Source organism: Kryptolebias marmoratus, linkage group LG4 (assembly GCF_001649575.2).
Source record: "Kryptolebias marmoratus isolate JLee-2015 linkage group LG4, ASM164957v2, whole genome shotgun sequence".
Classification (NCBI taxonomy): domain Eukaryota; kingdom Metazoa; phylum Chordata; class Actinopteri; order Cyprinodontiformes; family Rivulidae; genus Kryptolebias; species Kryptolebias marmoratus.
Genome location: NC_051433.1, coordinates 17,131,626 through 17,147,942, shown reverse-complemented (window position 1 = coordinate 17,147,942; position 16,317 = coordinate 17,131,626). Strand labels below are relative to the sequence as shown.

Sequence of the window (16,317 nt, the reverse complement as noted above, 5' to 3'; positions counted from 1 at the left end):
AACAATCATTAAACCATCTTGCAGTGCTCAGCTGATAGTAGGATTGGTACCCGAGACTCACCCTGTTACTCTTGTTTTCCAGATCCCACCCCGAAGCACGCACTGTATATATTAGTCACCCTGTAAATAAACACACTTACCTTCAGCTGTTGTCTCCGTGTCTGGTTTTGGTCTCGCTCTCTGGACAAGATTACCCCGCGTTCCTGTCATCTGTAGCAAAATATCTCATGAACCACAAGACGAATTTTAAAGAAACTTTCAGGAAAAATCTCTAAAACCAGTTACCTTTTGGAACCTACCAGATTCAAGATGGTTGCTACAGCAGACTGACCTTAAAAAACTCAAAAATGGCTGTAACCTAGAGAACTTCACAGATATTCAGCTAACACTTGGTGTAGTTGTAGCTGAGAGTCATTCACAACACTTACTCCAAGTGCTACTCAGTGCACAAGAGCTTTGCTTAAATCTAGCAAAAACTGTTAAACTCAATCTTGTTTCTTTGTCAGCAAAATATTTCATGAACCACTGGGCAGATTTTAATGAAAATTTCAGAAAGCAAGCACTGGATGTACATATACAGCTGATTATCTTTTGGCATCAATATAATTCAAGATGTCTACCACAGCTGCTCAGCATTAGCGGACACAAAAATCACTATGCTTCAGTCAGTTTTAAAGATACAGAGCTCAAACTATATGTGGTAGTAGCTGAGACTCATTCACAACACATACTCTGAGTATGGGATCGTGCATGATGTCATTTTTAAGGATTGACTAACTCCATCCCTTCTCAGAATAAAATCACGTAAGTCTAAAACTCTGGCATGAAAGGCAGCGGGCGATATGCATTCCTTCAAAGAATGCTAGGCCTTTAATTTTCAAAGTAATTTCGAAACACACAACAAAACTTGGCAAAACGTCCTCTGTAGAAGTTGGGGTGGCTAAAGAGGAGTGACCTGCTTTGTTTGGACACACGCTGTTCACCCAAAATCTGTCCTGTTTGAAGCCCACACACACACACACACACGAGCGTATGCGGCTGCGTTACAACACATTTCCTTTGACGGTGTCAGAACAGTTTTCTTCACATAGAAATGTCTGAGTGTGTGCAACACCAACCTCTGAGTCGACGCAGATGTGTGAGCGTGTGTGTTTAATATTGTAATATAAGCATTCTGCGCTGTAATGGGCTGACATGTTAATCTCTTCTCTGAAGCTAATGAACATATCCATTCGTGTCTGTGCTCATATATACTGTATATGCAGTATATATGTGTGTATGTAAGATAATTTGCATGTGAAATAAAATGGCTGAGAAGGACTACTTCTGTCATGCAGCTGAAGCCAACATAAATGTGAGCATTAAGGCTATAGCTATAATGGAAGTCTGTGTGTGTGTGTTTTAAACAGAAACAAGGCTCAAAATCCCCGGATTTGGAATCGCTCTCTGGTTGTTTGTACATGTGTGCAAGCTCGAGTTTGCATCTTTGAAGGAGACACATGGATGTGACAGTTCTGGGTCAGACTAGTCCCATTGAGTCAGGAAACCGACGGAGGACGAAAACACGCGAAACGCGCCCGCACGTTTATTAGGCGAAAACGACATGCTTGATTGGCAAAAGGAGAAAGATTTGCTCTTAGATCAGGGTTGTTCCAAAAAATGAGGCTTTGATCGGCATCTTAGAACACAAACAAGAGAACGTGCAGAAAAAAAAAAAAAGAAATCTCATCATACACTGCTGACTAAAAGGCCACACAGCAGAGGCGATGAGAGCAAACCAAAAACTGTGATATTGTATTGACCCGAGGACATAAATACACAAGCAATGTGGAGAGGGAGCAGCCTAATTACCACTAACACATTTAGAATAGTGGGGTCAGGAGCCTCTCCAACTGTTATAACGTTGCTTTAATATAATCCTTACACCCAAACTTGAGACATCGGCTGCAGTATGTTATTTTCCTCCACACCTCCCACTCGTCATTACAAATTGCACTCTGCACTTTGCAATAATGCATCCAAGAACAGAACANTGAGCAGTTTAAAACTGAGAGGAAATCAATTCCAAGTGAGATTTTCCTCATTTTTCTCTATCACTTTGTGCCGCTGTTCTTTGCATCATCTCCTTATTCCGTGCGTAGATGCAGCCAGTGGTGTGTCTGATATGTGAGGATGCGTGAGTGCATATGGGGGTGGGGGGGTTGGGGGGAGTTGGAGAGTAGGAGCAAAAAGCATGTGCACACCAGTCATAACGTCCCCGAGGTCTACGACTGCATAACTAATACTTGTATTATTGCAGTAATAAAAAAACATTGTGCATAATGAAGCGGGATTAGAAGACAAGCATGACGGCTCTGATCAAGAGCTCCACACACGCACACACACACACACACACACACACACCCTACCACAACCCGGCCGACTTCAGTGAGAGCGCACACACACGCACACACACACACACACACACACACACACAGACATACACACAGATGTGTGGATGCAAGCAGCCCAGGGCCATGTGCACTAACAAGCAGCCATGTTTCCTTCACAAGAGGCTGCAGCCAGCAGCCTGTCGTCATCATCTCTCTCTTTCACACACACACACACACATCCTCTGCGTGCTGTGACATCATGCCACGCATTTAGACCAGAGGGTCAGAGGGTAACACAGCTTTATGTGCTGAGGCTTCATTGTCGTCATGCTCGGTGACTGCAGCAGCCCTTATTCAGCTCTCTTTTGCTCAAACACACACAGACACACACGCGCAGGCTACGGAAGTGTAACCACATTTACAAGCAGCTTCTCCCACTGCCGTCATATGCAGGTCAGGACGAACAGAAATCAGGTCGATTACACTATATGACAATAAATTACAGGTGGGTGTTGTCCCAAACTGCGAGGGGTCTCTCGACCTCGGGCTCAGGCTACAGCCCACCTCTCCACTTACAGCAATATCTTTCTGCCTATGCTCGGCGTTTAGCTCTTCCAGTCAGGCACGCTGCCACTTAGAAGCTTTCCCAACTCTATCCCTGCATCCATCATCTTCACACTTCCTTGTGTGTTAGAAGCGCCCATTTAAAGCAACAGCTCGGACTTCTTAAAGTGGGGGATTCTGTAGGAGCTACGGTTATGAACAATTCAGGTTCAGGCTGTGCCCACGGGTAAATTTATTTTGCACATTTACTGTACAAAGACAAACATGGGGCTATAAATAAGCTTAAAATTACAGCGAACATGTGATAAACGTACACCTTGGGGAACTGACACCTCCGTTATTATCTTACCTGTTGTAGATGTGTAGCTTTTCCAATGAGAGTTTAAGTTGGAGAGTTTATCTCAGCCCAAACTGACTGTCCGAACGAGCCAAATTTTAAAGAAATATCACGCAAACACTGTCAATAAAACATTTTACTGTCAGAAATGTTGAACCGCATGATCATTCAAGACAGTCCTACAGGAAGTGCTAGCCAGCTCGCTTCTGATGACGCTATTTGAATTTGCAGGAAAAAAGCTCAATATCTGTGCAAAACGTAAAGGTTTATGAAATTTTGGTTGAAGTTGTTGTGAGATGGCAGCTCATATTAGCCCAATAAATTTTCTAGACCAGTGGTGTCCAATCCTGGTCCTGGAGGGCCACCATCCTGCATATTTTAGATGTTTCCCTGCTCTTCAGCAGGTCTTCAGGTTCTGCAGAAGCCCGGTAATAACTCAGTCAGTCAAATCAGGTGTGTCAAAGCAGAGAAACATCTTAAACATGCAGGACGGCGGCCATCCAGAACCAGGATTGGACACCGCTGCTCTAGACCGAGCTCGTTCAAAGCGCTGTCTACAGCAGGTAAGATATTAATTGTTCGTAGGCTTTCCACGGAGCCTGACTTGACACTGCTTTAAGTCCTCACCATGGCAAGAAACCGTGCGCTTCTGCTGTGCACCCATCTCTGTTTGCAAACCTCTACAACCTGCCTGCAGCTCTGGGAGTCGCAGCAGTTTGTTCTGCTCGGCTGGTGCTCCAGAATCATCTGCCTTAAAAGCAGCTGTCCGTTTTTTGTTGTTTTTGATCAAGCGGAGACCCGGAGCTCATTAAAACGACCAACTGATGAAGAGGCATTTCCTCCAGAGATGCCCACCCCCATCCCCACCCCAGCACGCAGGGAGGAGGGGAGGAGGGTAGGGGGGGAGGCCGCCCGCGCGCGCGTCGCTCACCTGAGGCAGCGCGGCGTTGATCTGCCGCTGGAGCATGTCCCTCTCGTGGAGCGCCCCCTGCAGCTTCGCCTGGGACTGGATGAGCGTCTCCTGCGTCTCCCTGAGGGACTCCAGCAGCTTGTCCCTCTCGTCCAGCATGTTGACCATCAGCTGCTCGAAGTTGGCCTCCTGCTCGGAGCCGTTCGGCACGCCGCCGGCGCCTCTCGGAGGACCGGCCGAGTCTCCCTCGCTGATGGTCGGCATCACCTCGCACATCATCTTTCCCGCTCCGCGGTCCACCCAACGCTACGGGACACGCTGTCGCGCTATCGGGGAGGAGGAGGAGGAGGAAGGAGGAGGAAGGATGGGGAGGAGGGGGGGGGGTAGAAGGAGGGACCTGATAAGTAAGCCTAAAACAATTGATTGGAGGGCCTAATTAACGCCTCAGAGCCAAAGCGCCAAACCAATCGAAGATGCGCACCTCCTTCTCCCCCACAATGCCGCACATTTCTCGCGCGTCAAATGCGCGTCCGCGAGCGCTCTCCCATACCTGATCAGAGGGACCGAGGTGAGGAGACGGCAGGTGACCTTTTCTCCATGTTAGCCGGCGTTTCTCCCCCGCGCGAGCAGATCCGCCCTGCCCCGGCGCGCCATGCACTCACATGGACGGAGCCCGGCGCGAGGATGATTGACAGCCGCGCGGATACACGGGGAGGGGTGGTGCCCGCGAGCGCGCGACGGAGATCGGAGCGGGCTGCAGGGCGTATTCGGGGCAGGGAGATATCAACGCGAATAAAAGCAAAAACGGAGGGGGGAAGCATCCGGGAGATATTCCTTATTGATGGGGAGCGCGAATCTTCTCTGCATCCGCCTTCTCAGCTTCCATCCCTTCCACGCCACACAGCAGCCTCACTCCTCCTCCTTCCACAGACACACACACACACACACACACACACACAGAGTCACACAAGGGAATCTGCAGTTGTCACTACAAGCTCTGCAAATAAGAGAGCAGCTCCCTATAAGAGTCCACACCTGCAAAATCAATGTCTGGATTTAAAAAGATGATCATGTGCCATCAAACAAAAACAAAAAACATAATTATAAAATTGTAATTATAACAAGTTACTGGCCGACCCTGGCTTAACCTTAAACATTTAAATATGTTTAAATATTTCCACACGTCAGGTGATTTGGACCATTTATGCTGTTCGAGCTCATCAGCAGGTGGTATGCGGCGCCCCCTGCTGGAGGAATAATAATATTTAAGGGACAGTTCAGATGCCTTGAAGTGGGGCTCTGTGGAAAGGTTCATATCTAACCTGTTGCAGATAGCTGTTTGACGTTTGGTAACTCAGAGTTGATTTCTGTCAGGGTTAATGTAGGCAAGGCAAAAGCGAAACGATGCCGTCTCGAAACTGCTCCAGTTTTCAAATTGTCACAGCGATTCACTCATACATTATTATTTCAACCTTTATGCTGTGGACAGTGTCACGTTGTGTGGTTACTTCATCAAAATTATAATGATATTCCTGTTTGATGTGACCCAGGCTGCAACAGAAGTGCTACAGCAACCTGCTGCTACCGCTATGAGCTCATACAAATAATAGCAGACTCTATAAGTAACTAATGCAAAACTGATGGTAATGCAAAGGTTTTTTTTTAAGAATTTGAAGAAATTTGGAAACTATTAGTGGACTTTCTTGGTTTTCAAAGAGCAAAATGTATACTGTAAAACTGCTGTTTGTTTCTGTCCATATTGTGTATTGTGTATCTTTGTGTTCTTACACAAACATGCATTAGAACTATTTATTAAAAACATTGTTTAAAAAATAGTATCAAATCACTTTGAAATTTTTGGTTCTAAAAATGTGTGTATGTGTGTGTGTGTGTTCAGTCTTTACAGGACTGTTGCCCATTTTCGATTTCAAAATTTCTCAGTTTTCCAGACTCAAATTTTCAGAAAATGAAATAATAAAATAATAAAATAAAATGTTTGGCTCATTTTAGACAAAGTACAAACAATCATGTTCACTTTACCATAAATGTTTGAACAATTTCTTATCTATCAACAACGTAAAAAAAAAACTGCACTAAAGAAGATTTCTAAAAGTATGCATCCTGTTTCTCTGTCTCAATAAATAAAATCTTATCCACACTCATCTAGTCCCGGAAGAAAAAAACCCCTCAATTTCATGCTTTTCACACACTTTTTAAGATTGTGTATTGTGTTTTATTTTGATTAATATTCCACTTCACCAAGGCTCAGCAGGCGTAAAAATCAATTGTACAGTGTCTCTAAAAGTGGATGGCCTTTTGTGTAAAATAATTTCTGTAAACAATATTACAACTATTCTCATTTATAATAAACTATTAACAGCATATTAGTTTTGCATTAGGATTGTATATTTAACAAAAGATAGCAGAAGAGCTCTGAACATGAGAAGTTGGTTATAAATACAATATATCAGTAAAATCTGCAAGAGAACATTACAATAGGGTGAGTGTGCCACTCCAATGCCATTTTTAAATTGTTCCACATGTAGTGTAATGCAAAGAAAGGAAAACACTGAGGTAACAGCTTTTGGGTAAGTAACCTAAACAGCATCTTTTACATAATTTAAAATAAAATTTTATTTTGAGTACCATGCGAGAAAGTGCTAAATCCTACACGGTTTGAAATTTGCCCAGAGGGTGGCGGTACCACCATAAATGACTTCGAGCTGTACTCAAACCCTCGAAGAAGAAGAAGACACCTTCCCGGTCCTCTCGCGGTGTTTGTCTAAATGACGTCATTCCATGATGGCTGAAGACCCCGGCGGAACATTTTTTAATTTCTCTCTCATTTTTCTGTCTTTCTTTTTACCTCAGCTTGCCATAGAAACATGGCAGGACTCGCAGCCCCGTTAGGTGTTCACATATCATTGGTGTCGACATGCCCAAGAAAGGGAACAGAAAACGGCTGAAGTTTAAGGCCGGGGACGTTTGCTCTGAATCAGGTAGCCGCTTAGCTAGCAGGCTAGCTCTGTACACCCGGGGCACTGAAGTTGATAGATTAGTCCAAGTTCACCTTTATGAGCTATCATTACTTTAGAAGTTATTTAAATATATGCACGCTCGTAATAAACGAAATAAAAGAACAAGGAAGTTGGAAATCAGCTGTCAAATAATCGGTCTTTTCGTTGTTTAATGAACCTAATTTCTCATTTTTCGTTGTTCTAGTCACTGTTGCTGATTATGCTGATGCCGACCCAGCCATTGTGAAGTCGGGCAGGGTGAAAAAAGCTGTTGCAAATGCGATTGAAAAAGAAGGTAAACCTTGGTTGTGCATTTAACTGTTTGCTGTGTGCGATCAAGTTTCAGATGCCTATTAAACGCAGCTTACATTTTCTGTTTTAGTTAAATTACTCTGCGGCCTGGAAGCCTCTCAGGGCGCTGTGGAGGAAGTCCTGTCGTCTGTAGGAGGTGACACCTTGGGCAGCAGTGACGACCTAGACCCTGAGGAAGAAGAAGAAGGAGGAAATGAAACTAAAGTGGCCCGCAAAAAGAAAAACAAGAGACGAAAAGGTATATTTTCACCCATAGATGATTTCTTTATAGTTGTGTGTCACACCAATCATCCAGATTTTGTATTTATGTTAAGTTTAATTTATGTTTGACTTCTTATCTTTTTAGAAAACAGTGAGTGCAGTGATGGAGAGAATTATCCTGTGGACATTTGGCTTGTGCTGTCCTCTTACATTCGGCCTGAGGATGTGTGTCGATTCGCTTTGATCTGCAGGAACGCCTGGACCGTCACTTGCACCGCAGCTTTTTGGACCAGACTCTACAGAAGGTGATTTAGTTGTGATGCTGTTTTATGTACGGTTAATGACTTCATTGAAATTATTAGCAATATTTCAACTTTACCCTAATAAAATAGCAATCTCATTACGGTGTTCACATTAGCTGCATATAGGGTATGTCATTTATATTCCAGTTTACATATCACAGCATTGTTTAAGAAATGTTTACTTCCCACAATATGCCCTATCGCAGTCATGTGATGTATGCATGCATCCAAACACTTATTACATCCATTTCTTTTAAATGATGCAATTACTTGGTGGTGTTCTTTGCCTCAAAAATTTTCTTTCTTGCACCGATTCTGCTGAAACTGCTGTAGTCATATCTTGTGAAACAAACCAACATCCTGATCTTTGAAACCGTAGCATTACCATGAATGACGGGTGAGGTTAGAGAAACAAAACTAAAGTTAATATTATGAAGCTGTGGCAAATGGGGAGTTAAAGGCAGGTAGCTTTTATGACATAAGAGGACATGAAAACTGATATTTGATGTGTGATTAAAGTTTATACACTACCTATCTATCTAGACACATTTATTTCATTTTAAAAGTGTAAGCTTTGAAATTAACATAATGCCTTTTTTAACTTCTGTTCTTATTTTGTTTTAAGGCACTACAGGATTGATGTTGAACTACCGTTTCGTCTCCAGCCTGTCTGCATAGATCGGATGCGCTGCCTTCGGGCCTGTGTGATCCGCTCCCTCTTCCATCTGTACGAGCCGTTCAGCCTGCGTGTGTCAAAAATTCCTGCACTGCCAGAATCTACACCCAGCACTTTGCTTAACTCCAAGGTACTTTAACACAGAGGTTCGCCAACTTTGAAGCTTTTGACCCACAAAATAAAAGTTGCAGAACCTTGTGACCCCAAAGATTTTATAAAAGAGGCAACCTAAATAATGACAAGCATAGGTTTTATGCAAAAAATGTAAGAGAATAGTTTTAAATTTCTGTTATTTCTTGTTACAGTGTTTACTCTTCTGGGTCAAAAAGCTGTCAGGGACTCGCCCAGAAGGCTTGTGGGAGTTCAACTTTAAATTTTTAAAGCAGGTAACTTCTTTTTAAAATGTAAATAAACTCTCAAATTTGGCTTGGTTTAAAAAAAAACTGCTATGTTTTCTGTTAAGAATCCTAGTGTGATGGTTTTATGTTTATGTTTTATGTTGATGGTGTTTTGTCTCCATTCCAGCAGGGACACAGTAAAAATGGTTGTGCCAAGTCCTTGTGTTTACCCAAACAGTATGAAGATGTTCACTTGAATCCAGACTCTGACTGTTACTTGCTTCAGGTCACCACACTCAACTACATCTTCACCCCTGTAGTCATGGGCATGACACTGACTCTGGCAAGTAGCTTTTTGTTGTGCAGGGGGGCAACCTAAACATCCTTTTAAACAAGTACATCTTACAGTATAGTTGAGCTAATTGTAAAAGATACATTTTATAGAAATCTTTGTGAAGTAATATTCAACCTTTCTTTTGAGAAGTAAGATAAGTACTGAGTTAACTTTGTGAAACAGTCACAGTTGCATTGTAGTTCAGTTTAATCAAATATTTAGTATCTTCCCACTGACTGTTAACGAAAATTAAACTGATACACTTGTGTTGTTTTTACTGATAGTCGGCGATTTTGTTTATATTTTCAGAAACCATTGCTTTTTAAAACTAATCAAAGTCTTTTTGTTCTCAGATTAACAAGAAAATAAGTGTGTACATCAAGTTTTTCTTCCTCTAGTTTACACTATTGTCTCTCATATAGTTCACGATCAATGTGAGCACGGACATGCGTCACCACCGCGTTCGGCTTGTGCTTCAGGACTCGCCACTTCAGCGGGGGAAAAGGAGAGGGGATCAAGGCGGGACACAGGTCGTGCTGGATCCCGTTCACAGCGTGAAGCTAATGGACTGGTGGCATCCCCAGTACCCCTCTTTACCCTACACATAAGAAGGCCTTTAGCTTTTAAAACAGCAAAGGAAGGACCAGCTCATCGTTCTTATAAAACACAACAATAGGTGTTGAATCACATTAAGAAACACTTTCTTTGCTGTTACATTTTCTTTGTAAAATGTTTGAAAAGCAAGCACTGAATAAATATACATTTAATGTGAATATACCAGGTACAATCAGACAGCCCTATTGCCCCAATTGTATTTATGTAAGTCATAGTTTAATAGACTTACTCAAGCTTCAGAAAGAATGGATTACCAGAATACATTTTTGTTTTTCTTTCAGTTATATATTTCAATGATCATATGTGGAGATATTCTGAACTTCATTCAGTTTTGGATTGATTTAAAATGTGATATGTTTCATCTGTGAAGCTGTTTTACTCTTTTAAACAATTCTTGCTCCATATTTAGTTTAAATTTATGTGAGTAATAATGACTATTCTCTACCCATGAAGGGCTATAGAGATGATTTACCTCCAGCATCCTCCACAGGTTTGGGATGAGATGATTTGAACTTTGTCCTTTACTGCCACATGGGTGCTGTCAGCCTGAGTGTGTCCTTAAATATTATGAGAATGTTTCCAGTGACATGCTTGATGACAGGGCTAACATGTACACTGGCTTATTTGTTTATTTGATTGTTTAAAACTTTTAATTGAATTTGCACAAACATCATCAAGGGAAAATAATTTGATCAACTACAAACACTTGCTGTATTACACTTAAATTACCAATTAGCAGTGGAGAGTTTTAGTAACTTTAGTAATTTGTAGTGTGTAAAACAAACAAACAAACAAAAAAAACAGAGTTGTCTGGTTTGATTAAAACACAATTTTATTTATTATTCACCTGATCTATTACAATAAACACAACTCCACATTTAAAGTTCTTCAGTCTGTTTTTTGATTTGCAGGTCATTTAGAGTTTAAAGCGTTCACACAGTTTTCTGTGTCACCTGGACAACCTCACAAACATCTGATGGCAGCTATGCAACAGAAGGTGTCTCTACAGAAACACCATCCCATCATCCAGATGGCACAAAGGATAATATCTTGGTACCAGACACTCGAGTCAAGGATATGTTTGACAAGTGAGACAAACATTTCATGCTGAGAGAAGACATCAGTAACTGGTTGTAAAAGATGGCTGCAGAGGTAGAAAGGCAGTGTTCTTTGTATCCCACAAGATGCACAAAACACTGCATTCAATCAGTTCAGGAACATTTTTGTTGCACAGATTAAAGCTGGAAAAATTGGCGCCAGAGTGAAAGTAAGAGAAAAGTGTGAGGAAGGTTTGAGTCGAGCTCAGCTGGCAACATTTTACAGTACATAATGGTCAGTGATCCAAAACAAAAGCAATCCAGGAGTTTTTAGTATAAAACCATGTTCTACAATAAATGACAGGATACAGTTTGCACTTGGGAAGCAAATCTGAGACATCCACAAACAAAACAAAACTGCAGACATACGCATTAACAGCTTGGTAAAGCCTGAAAAAGTTGGGAGACCTTCAGCGATGTCCACTATCTTGACAAAGAAATACAAGATTTTAACTAGTCTTCATTTATAATTTGTCCAGTTATGTTTAATCCCCTCTTAGAGTTCAACATACAGAAGATTTTGCAATCTGAAAAGGGAAAAATACCCTTTACGTTGATATGCGCACGTGTTTACTTTGAAAGTGTAAAAAATAAAAACTTCAATATATATAAAATATATAGTCTGTCAGGACTGAGGACTGAGTCAACTAAACGGTGCCTCAAACAACCTAACCCCCTGCAAAATAGATCAAACACTTGAAATAGTTTACAAAATAACCACAAACTAGCATTATAAATAAAACTGAACTTTTTTTTTTAAAAGGGTGGAATTCATATTTTAAAATACATATGAACTTGCAAACAATGCAAATTATTGGCAATACAAATAGTAAAAACTTTATTTTAGGTTTTAAATGAGAGATTGGGTAGATATGTTTGAGCTTCTGTTTGCAGAATTAGCCGGCTAATCGCGCTTAAAGAAGAGGACGAGATGAACTACACTACCCACAATGCATTTGGCGCCTTTCCATTGGTGGTGGCGCAGGTGACCGCAGACGCTCTGAGTGGTGACAACATCTCGACAGTCAAAACGAAAACAAATTAGTATCCGACGTGCGTGAAGTTTTACGCGCTGTGTGTCAGAGTGTGGACATGTAGCGAGACCTTAAAGCTCTGACACTTTATGTTGTTTTTTTTTATTTTAGTGTTTCCTCGACATTTCCTTGTTCTTCCCTGCTCAGCAGTAGTTCGCAGCGGGTCTGGTATTTGAGCCCGGAGGGACGCGGGTGCGCACTTCACCTCAGCCCGACTTGTTCTGTCTGACCTTCAGAGCGGGTAAGTTATATTTCACCTCCAGCACCACTGAAATAAACTCAAGCCCCGGCTGAAACATCTCCGGAGACACCGCGAGAGTGCGCGTTTGTTGTCTTAATGCGCACTTTTTCCTTTCTTTGTTGACCTAATAAAACATGGTAAAAGTTCAGTTCAGTATATGCCATCAAAGTCATTTTTTAAAAATGTATTTTGCTTTATCACGGAAAAAAACACGATTTTTACCACGTCAAGCCATGGTAACATGCTTACTGTACAGCTTAAATTACAAAGCTTATCTCCAAGCATCACCATGCAACACTGTGAAGGACATTGCTGAGATTGTATCAGTGGATTCATAATCATTTGATAATGAGTTTGAAAAGAATGTTTACAGAGAAGTAAATTATATTTATTGACTCACACAAATCCAGATTGTCATTTCCCCCATTTATTGTAGAATAAAATTTTTCATTTATTGAAGGAATCTGTATTGCCTACAACCTAACATATCAGATCTGTTAAGGCTTGGAGTGTTAGGGATGAGTCTCAGGTACTACCACATCAAATCTGATTTATTTCTGTATTTATTTATGACGTTTTCTAAGGCTGATCAGCTGTAGTAGCCACCCTGAATCAGGTTTGCTCTAAAAGGTAATACATCCTGTCCCGTGGTTCATGAGAGATTTTGCTAACAGACAGGATGGGCAGTTACACGATCGCCCGTCTTTCATGATGACTGGGATCAGAGAGTCAGCTGCCCTGCTGTTTGCCTTTTTGTTAAGAAACAAACAAACAAAACGTGATAGTGGCAGTTAAACCATAACACACCATAATGTTTCCCTTCTCATCTGCGAGCCTGGAAGGAGCTGCCCTTCTTGCCATTTATAAGCGGCAGTCAGGCCAGTATCAGTAACAACACCTCAGCTCTGGGGTATGCTGCTATGTATAAGCTGTGACTGTAAACTGTAGTCTGTAATGTTCTGCTGCTTATTCGAGCACTTTGATTCAAGAAGCTGCATGGCGCCAACACAGGAATAACGAAGCCACTGTTGACCATTTACACTCCTTTGTGGGCTCACTTTTCATGTGTTTAACAGTGTTGTGTGTGTGTGTGAGCAGAGGGAACAGTTTGTTATCCTTGTTGCTGTCCAATGATGCAATGTTAATATGTGATTCCAGCCACAGTTAACTGTCAAGGCCTTCAAGGTATTTAGAGGAGGCACTGAGTGGCCTAAGAAGCAAGAGTTTTTGTTGAGTTATTAAAAAGATGTTAAAATATTTGATGCTTTTCTATAACAGTGTAACTAGAGCTTGTTTACATGTTTTTTTGTCCCAGTGCTGCATATTGGAAGAGTTGTGCTGGTAAAAGTAAAGAAGTTGACTAGTCAGAAATCTTTTGTTTTCAGTCTCTGGGGTGATTCTGTAACCTTGTCAAAATCCCCACACAGTTTAAAAAAAAAAAGAAAAATGAAAGCATGAGTTCTAGTAGATGAAATGATCAACCAGTCAGATATGAAGTTGCAGCCAATGGGCATTATTTAAAAAATTTTTTTGGACTTTCTCACAGGAGTTAGGATTTGACTGACCTGCTGGCTAATTTACATAGGAGGCATAGCTAGAGCTGATCACCGGTCTTCACATACACAGGTGGATATGATAGTTGTGTGGAATTATTACTGTGGCCCTTTTCAATGCGATCGCTCAGTAAAAAAAAATGGACTTTGTTAAAAATGGTCATCCCACAATCAAATATTTGGAGCTGTTCAGGTTAGCTGTTGAGACTGATGCACTCAGCACTGTTCTGCTGGAAGATCTAGGTGTTTGGGACTGAACTGGAAAGGCTATGAAAAAAAGACCCACAGTAGGTAATCTAAGGACAAAGATCACAATAAAATGTGTAAATCGTAAAATCTTTTAGAAGGCAAATGAGCAACAATGATGAGTAAATCTGTTTACTTTCTGGTGGGTTTTGCTGCATTGATTTTACTGAACCTGGTTGTTCCTGTTTTCCTTCACGGATAGTTGAACTGAATTCTGGGAGCTGACTGACATGTCTCCTTCAACCATATGCAGCAGCTACCGCTGCAGCAGCAAAGTGTTTGACATTCGAGCATTACCCCTGACCTCTCTGCTTGACCTCTGTCATCAAACTTGCCGTTCTGCTTTGAGAACAATAAGAGTCAAATGATCAGGATTTCAAGACTACTTGGAAGTGAGGAGCACATGAGCACGCTTTTGTTAAATTTGTGTACATGTTCATCCTGATCTGTCTGCTGTCATTCTTCCAAGAAATTTCTTTTGCGGCAGCACCTTGAACAATAACAGCAGTGTTGTATTGTGAAACACTTCGATGGCAGCTTCGATAGTGAGGCACCAGAAATAGAAAATCTAGACGTTAACAACCCAAGTAAACAAAGGATATAATTATTTCTGCCTCATTTTGTGGGTGGTGGGATTTAAAGTACTGATCCTAAAAATACCCAGATGTAGTTTATTGGACACTGTAGCAGATTTTAAAACTAATTATGACAGATGGGTACATATTCTGTTTCTTTTTAGATGATTAGTTTTTCAAATCACTTCCTCTAAGATGAGCTTTGCTCGGAAGTTACACAAAATCCCTGTGGTTAGTGCACCGCACTTGACTTTGTAGCACATGAATTTATCTGCATGGGGTTTCAAATAAAAACAAGACAAAAATGTGATAAATGGAGTGTTAGATTTTTCATGTATGTACACTGTTACTCAGATGAGTGTGGGAAAGCTGTCAGTCTGAGGAATTTATGGTGAGGCTTTCAAGTAAGCTAAAACTTCTCTCCTGCCCTGGCCCCTTCCACTGGCTGTACCCAACTCGCCTTCTTTACTTAGTCCATGAATGAAAACCTTTTTTATTGTGTAACTAGATAAAAAAAAAAAAAGAGAGAAGTACTCTGCAGCAGCACTGGCACAAAGTTTCGCTGTTACTAATGCAGTATTTCCACATGTCTATAAGGCAGAAACAGCTTATTTGTGATGAACAACTCATTTTCCACAAAGCAACATACCAAAAAAATCTGATTCCAGCAGCATGATTTTAAAATGTTGGAAAGAATTAAAAATATTAGTAATAAGTCAGCATGTGGAAAAAAAACAGTTCACAGAGACCTATTCTTTCAAATGTACCTGCCTCAACCAGCTTTGTACCCACCTTGGCAGCCGCTATCTACTGGAGTAGATTTTTAAAATAAAGATTTGGATTATTAGGGTTTTTAGACCTGGACATTTGGTTCTGTAGCCTCAGATGTTTCCTACCAGACTAGAGGTCTCTTGAGGCGTGTTTAAGATACTTTTGACAACTTTGAGAATATGTTGATGCATTTTGGAGAATCCCTTGTGAATGCTGTTCTTCAACTACTCAGAGCCCAGGGAGATGCTACCTTAACTGTTTCATCAATTACAATTTACAGGTCCACTCAAAATTTTTATGATTGATCAGTTTGTATAAAAACCTATAATCTGTCATTTGAAAATCTAATATGCTGACTTTCCACTTGTCAAAACTTACAGAAGTGTTTTAACAAACCTGCAAACAGTTGCATTCTGTTGTTAAATTTTGGACAGGGCTGTGCTTCATTTTTGTGATTAGACTAAATAGGAAGGGTATTAAAAAAAGGGAAAATGTGTGAAAATTCAAAATAGCTGTTTGACTTTCATCTGCTCTTGAGTGTGTACACGTTAGGTGCATATTTCAGAATGGGACAGATCCACATAGTCAGGTTACAAAGTGCACACAGTAAACACACTTGGCTGTGAAATGGCTGTCAGCAAGGTCAGAGGTCACTGGTTAGTATGTAGAGCAGTAATGATGGCTGACAGACTTCCAGCGGCTCAGCAGCATTTTTTTTTTCATCTTTATTGAGCTTGTGTTGTTGGACGGACGTGTCAGTGATGGGATTAATTTTCTGCAGGTAAACAGAGGCAGGTGCCCATATGCACACAAACACGCACA

The 16,317-nt window shown here is 41.2% G+C and overlaps 3 protein-coding genes across 13 annotated transcripts in view; 2 read left to right on the top strand and 1 right to left on the bottom strand.

Moving 5' to 3' along the window:
* Positions 1–5,103, bottom strand: part of ppfia4 (PTPRF interacting protein alpha 4) — a 73,739-nt gene extending 68,636 nt beyond the window's left edge. For 5 of the 6 annotated variants that reach the window (XR_005233112.1, XM_017415956.3, XM_017415957.3 and 2 more), the window contains exons 1-2: positions 4,734–5,103; positions 4,205–4,509 (exon numbers count right to left, since the gene is read on the bottom strand). Coding sequence is in view for 5 of the 6 variants with exons in the window: in XM_017415956.3 (XP_017271445.1) it covers positions 4,205–4,462 (258 nt within the window). In the remaining variant the exon portion in view is untranslated. Of the gene's footprint in view, positions 1–4,204; positions 4,510–4,664 lie in introns of all 6 variants that reach the window. The other variant, XM_037975477.1, reaches the window with a different exon arrangement.
* A 1,871-nt stretch (positions 5,104–6,974) lies between these two features.
* On the top strand, positions 6,975–10,856 carry tmem183a (transmembrane protein 183A). 2 transcript variants are annotated; one of them, XM_037975043.1, is made up of 8 exons: positions 6,975–7,182; positions 7,406–7,495; positions 7,583–7,750; positions 7,859–8,018; positions 8,641–8,821; positions 8,997–9,077; positions 9,220–9,372; positions 9,786–10,856. In XM_037975043.1, exons 1-8 carry the CDS (start codon positions 7,119–7,121, stop codon positions 9,969–9,971), a joined length of 1,083 nt encoding a protein of 360 aa, XP_037830971.1. In that variant the 5' UTR covers positions 6,975–7,118; the 3' UTR covers positions 9,972–10,856. The 2 variants fall into 2 exon arrangements, with proteins under 2 accessions (XP_037830971.1, XP_017271237.1); XM_017415748.3 differs by having other exon boundaries at positions 9,217–9,372.
* A 1,183-nt stretch (positions 10,857–12,039) lies between these two features.
* The window catches only part of tfeb (transcription factor EB), a 33,137-nt gene continuing 28,859 nt past the window's right edge, over positions 12,040–16,317 (top strand). For 3 of the 5 annotated variants that reach the window (XM_017415969.3, XM_037975195.1, XM_017415968.3), the window contains exon 1: positions 12,074–12,350. The gene's annotated coding sequence lies outside the window, so the exon portion shown is untranslated. Of the gene's footprint in view, positions 12,351–16,317 lie in introns of all 5 variants that reach the window. The other 2 variants (XM_025005865.2, XM_025005866.2) reach the window with 2 other exon arrangements.

Coding starts and splice junctions, on each gene's coding strand:
- tmem183a (XM_017415748.3), top strand. CDS start 7,119: ATGCCCAAGAAAGGGAACAGAAAACGGCTGAAGTTTAAGGCCGGGGAC. Junction 7,496..7,582: donor AAATGCGATTGAAAAAGAAG/GTAAACCTTGGT, acceptor TTTCTGTTTTAG/TTAAATTACTCTGCGGCCTG. Junction 8,822..8,996: donor GCACTTTGCTTAACTCCAAG/GTACTTTAACAC, acceptor TTCTTGTTACAG/TGTTTACTCTTCTGGGTCAA.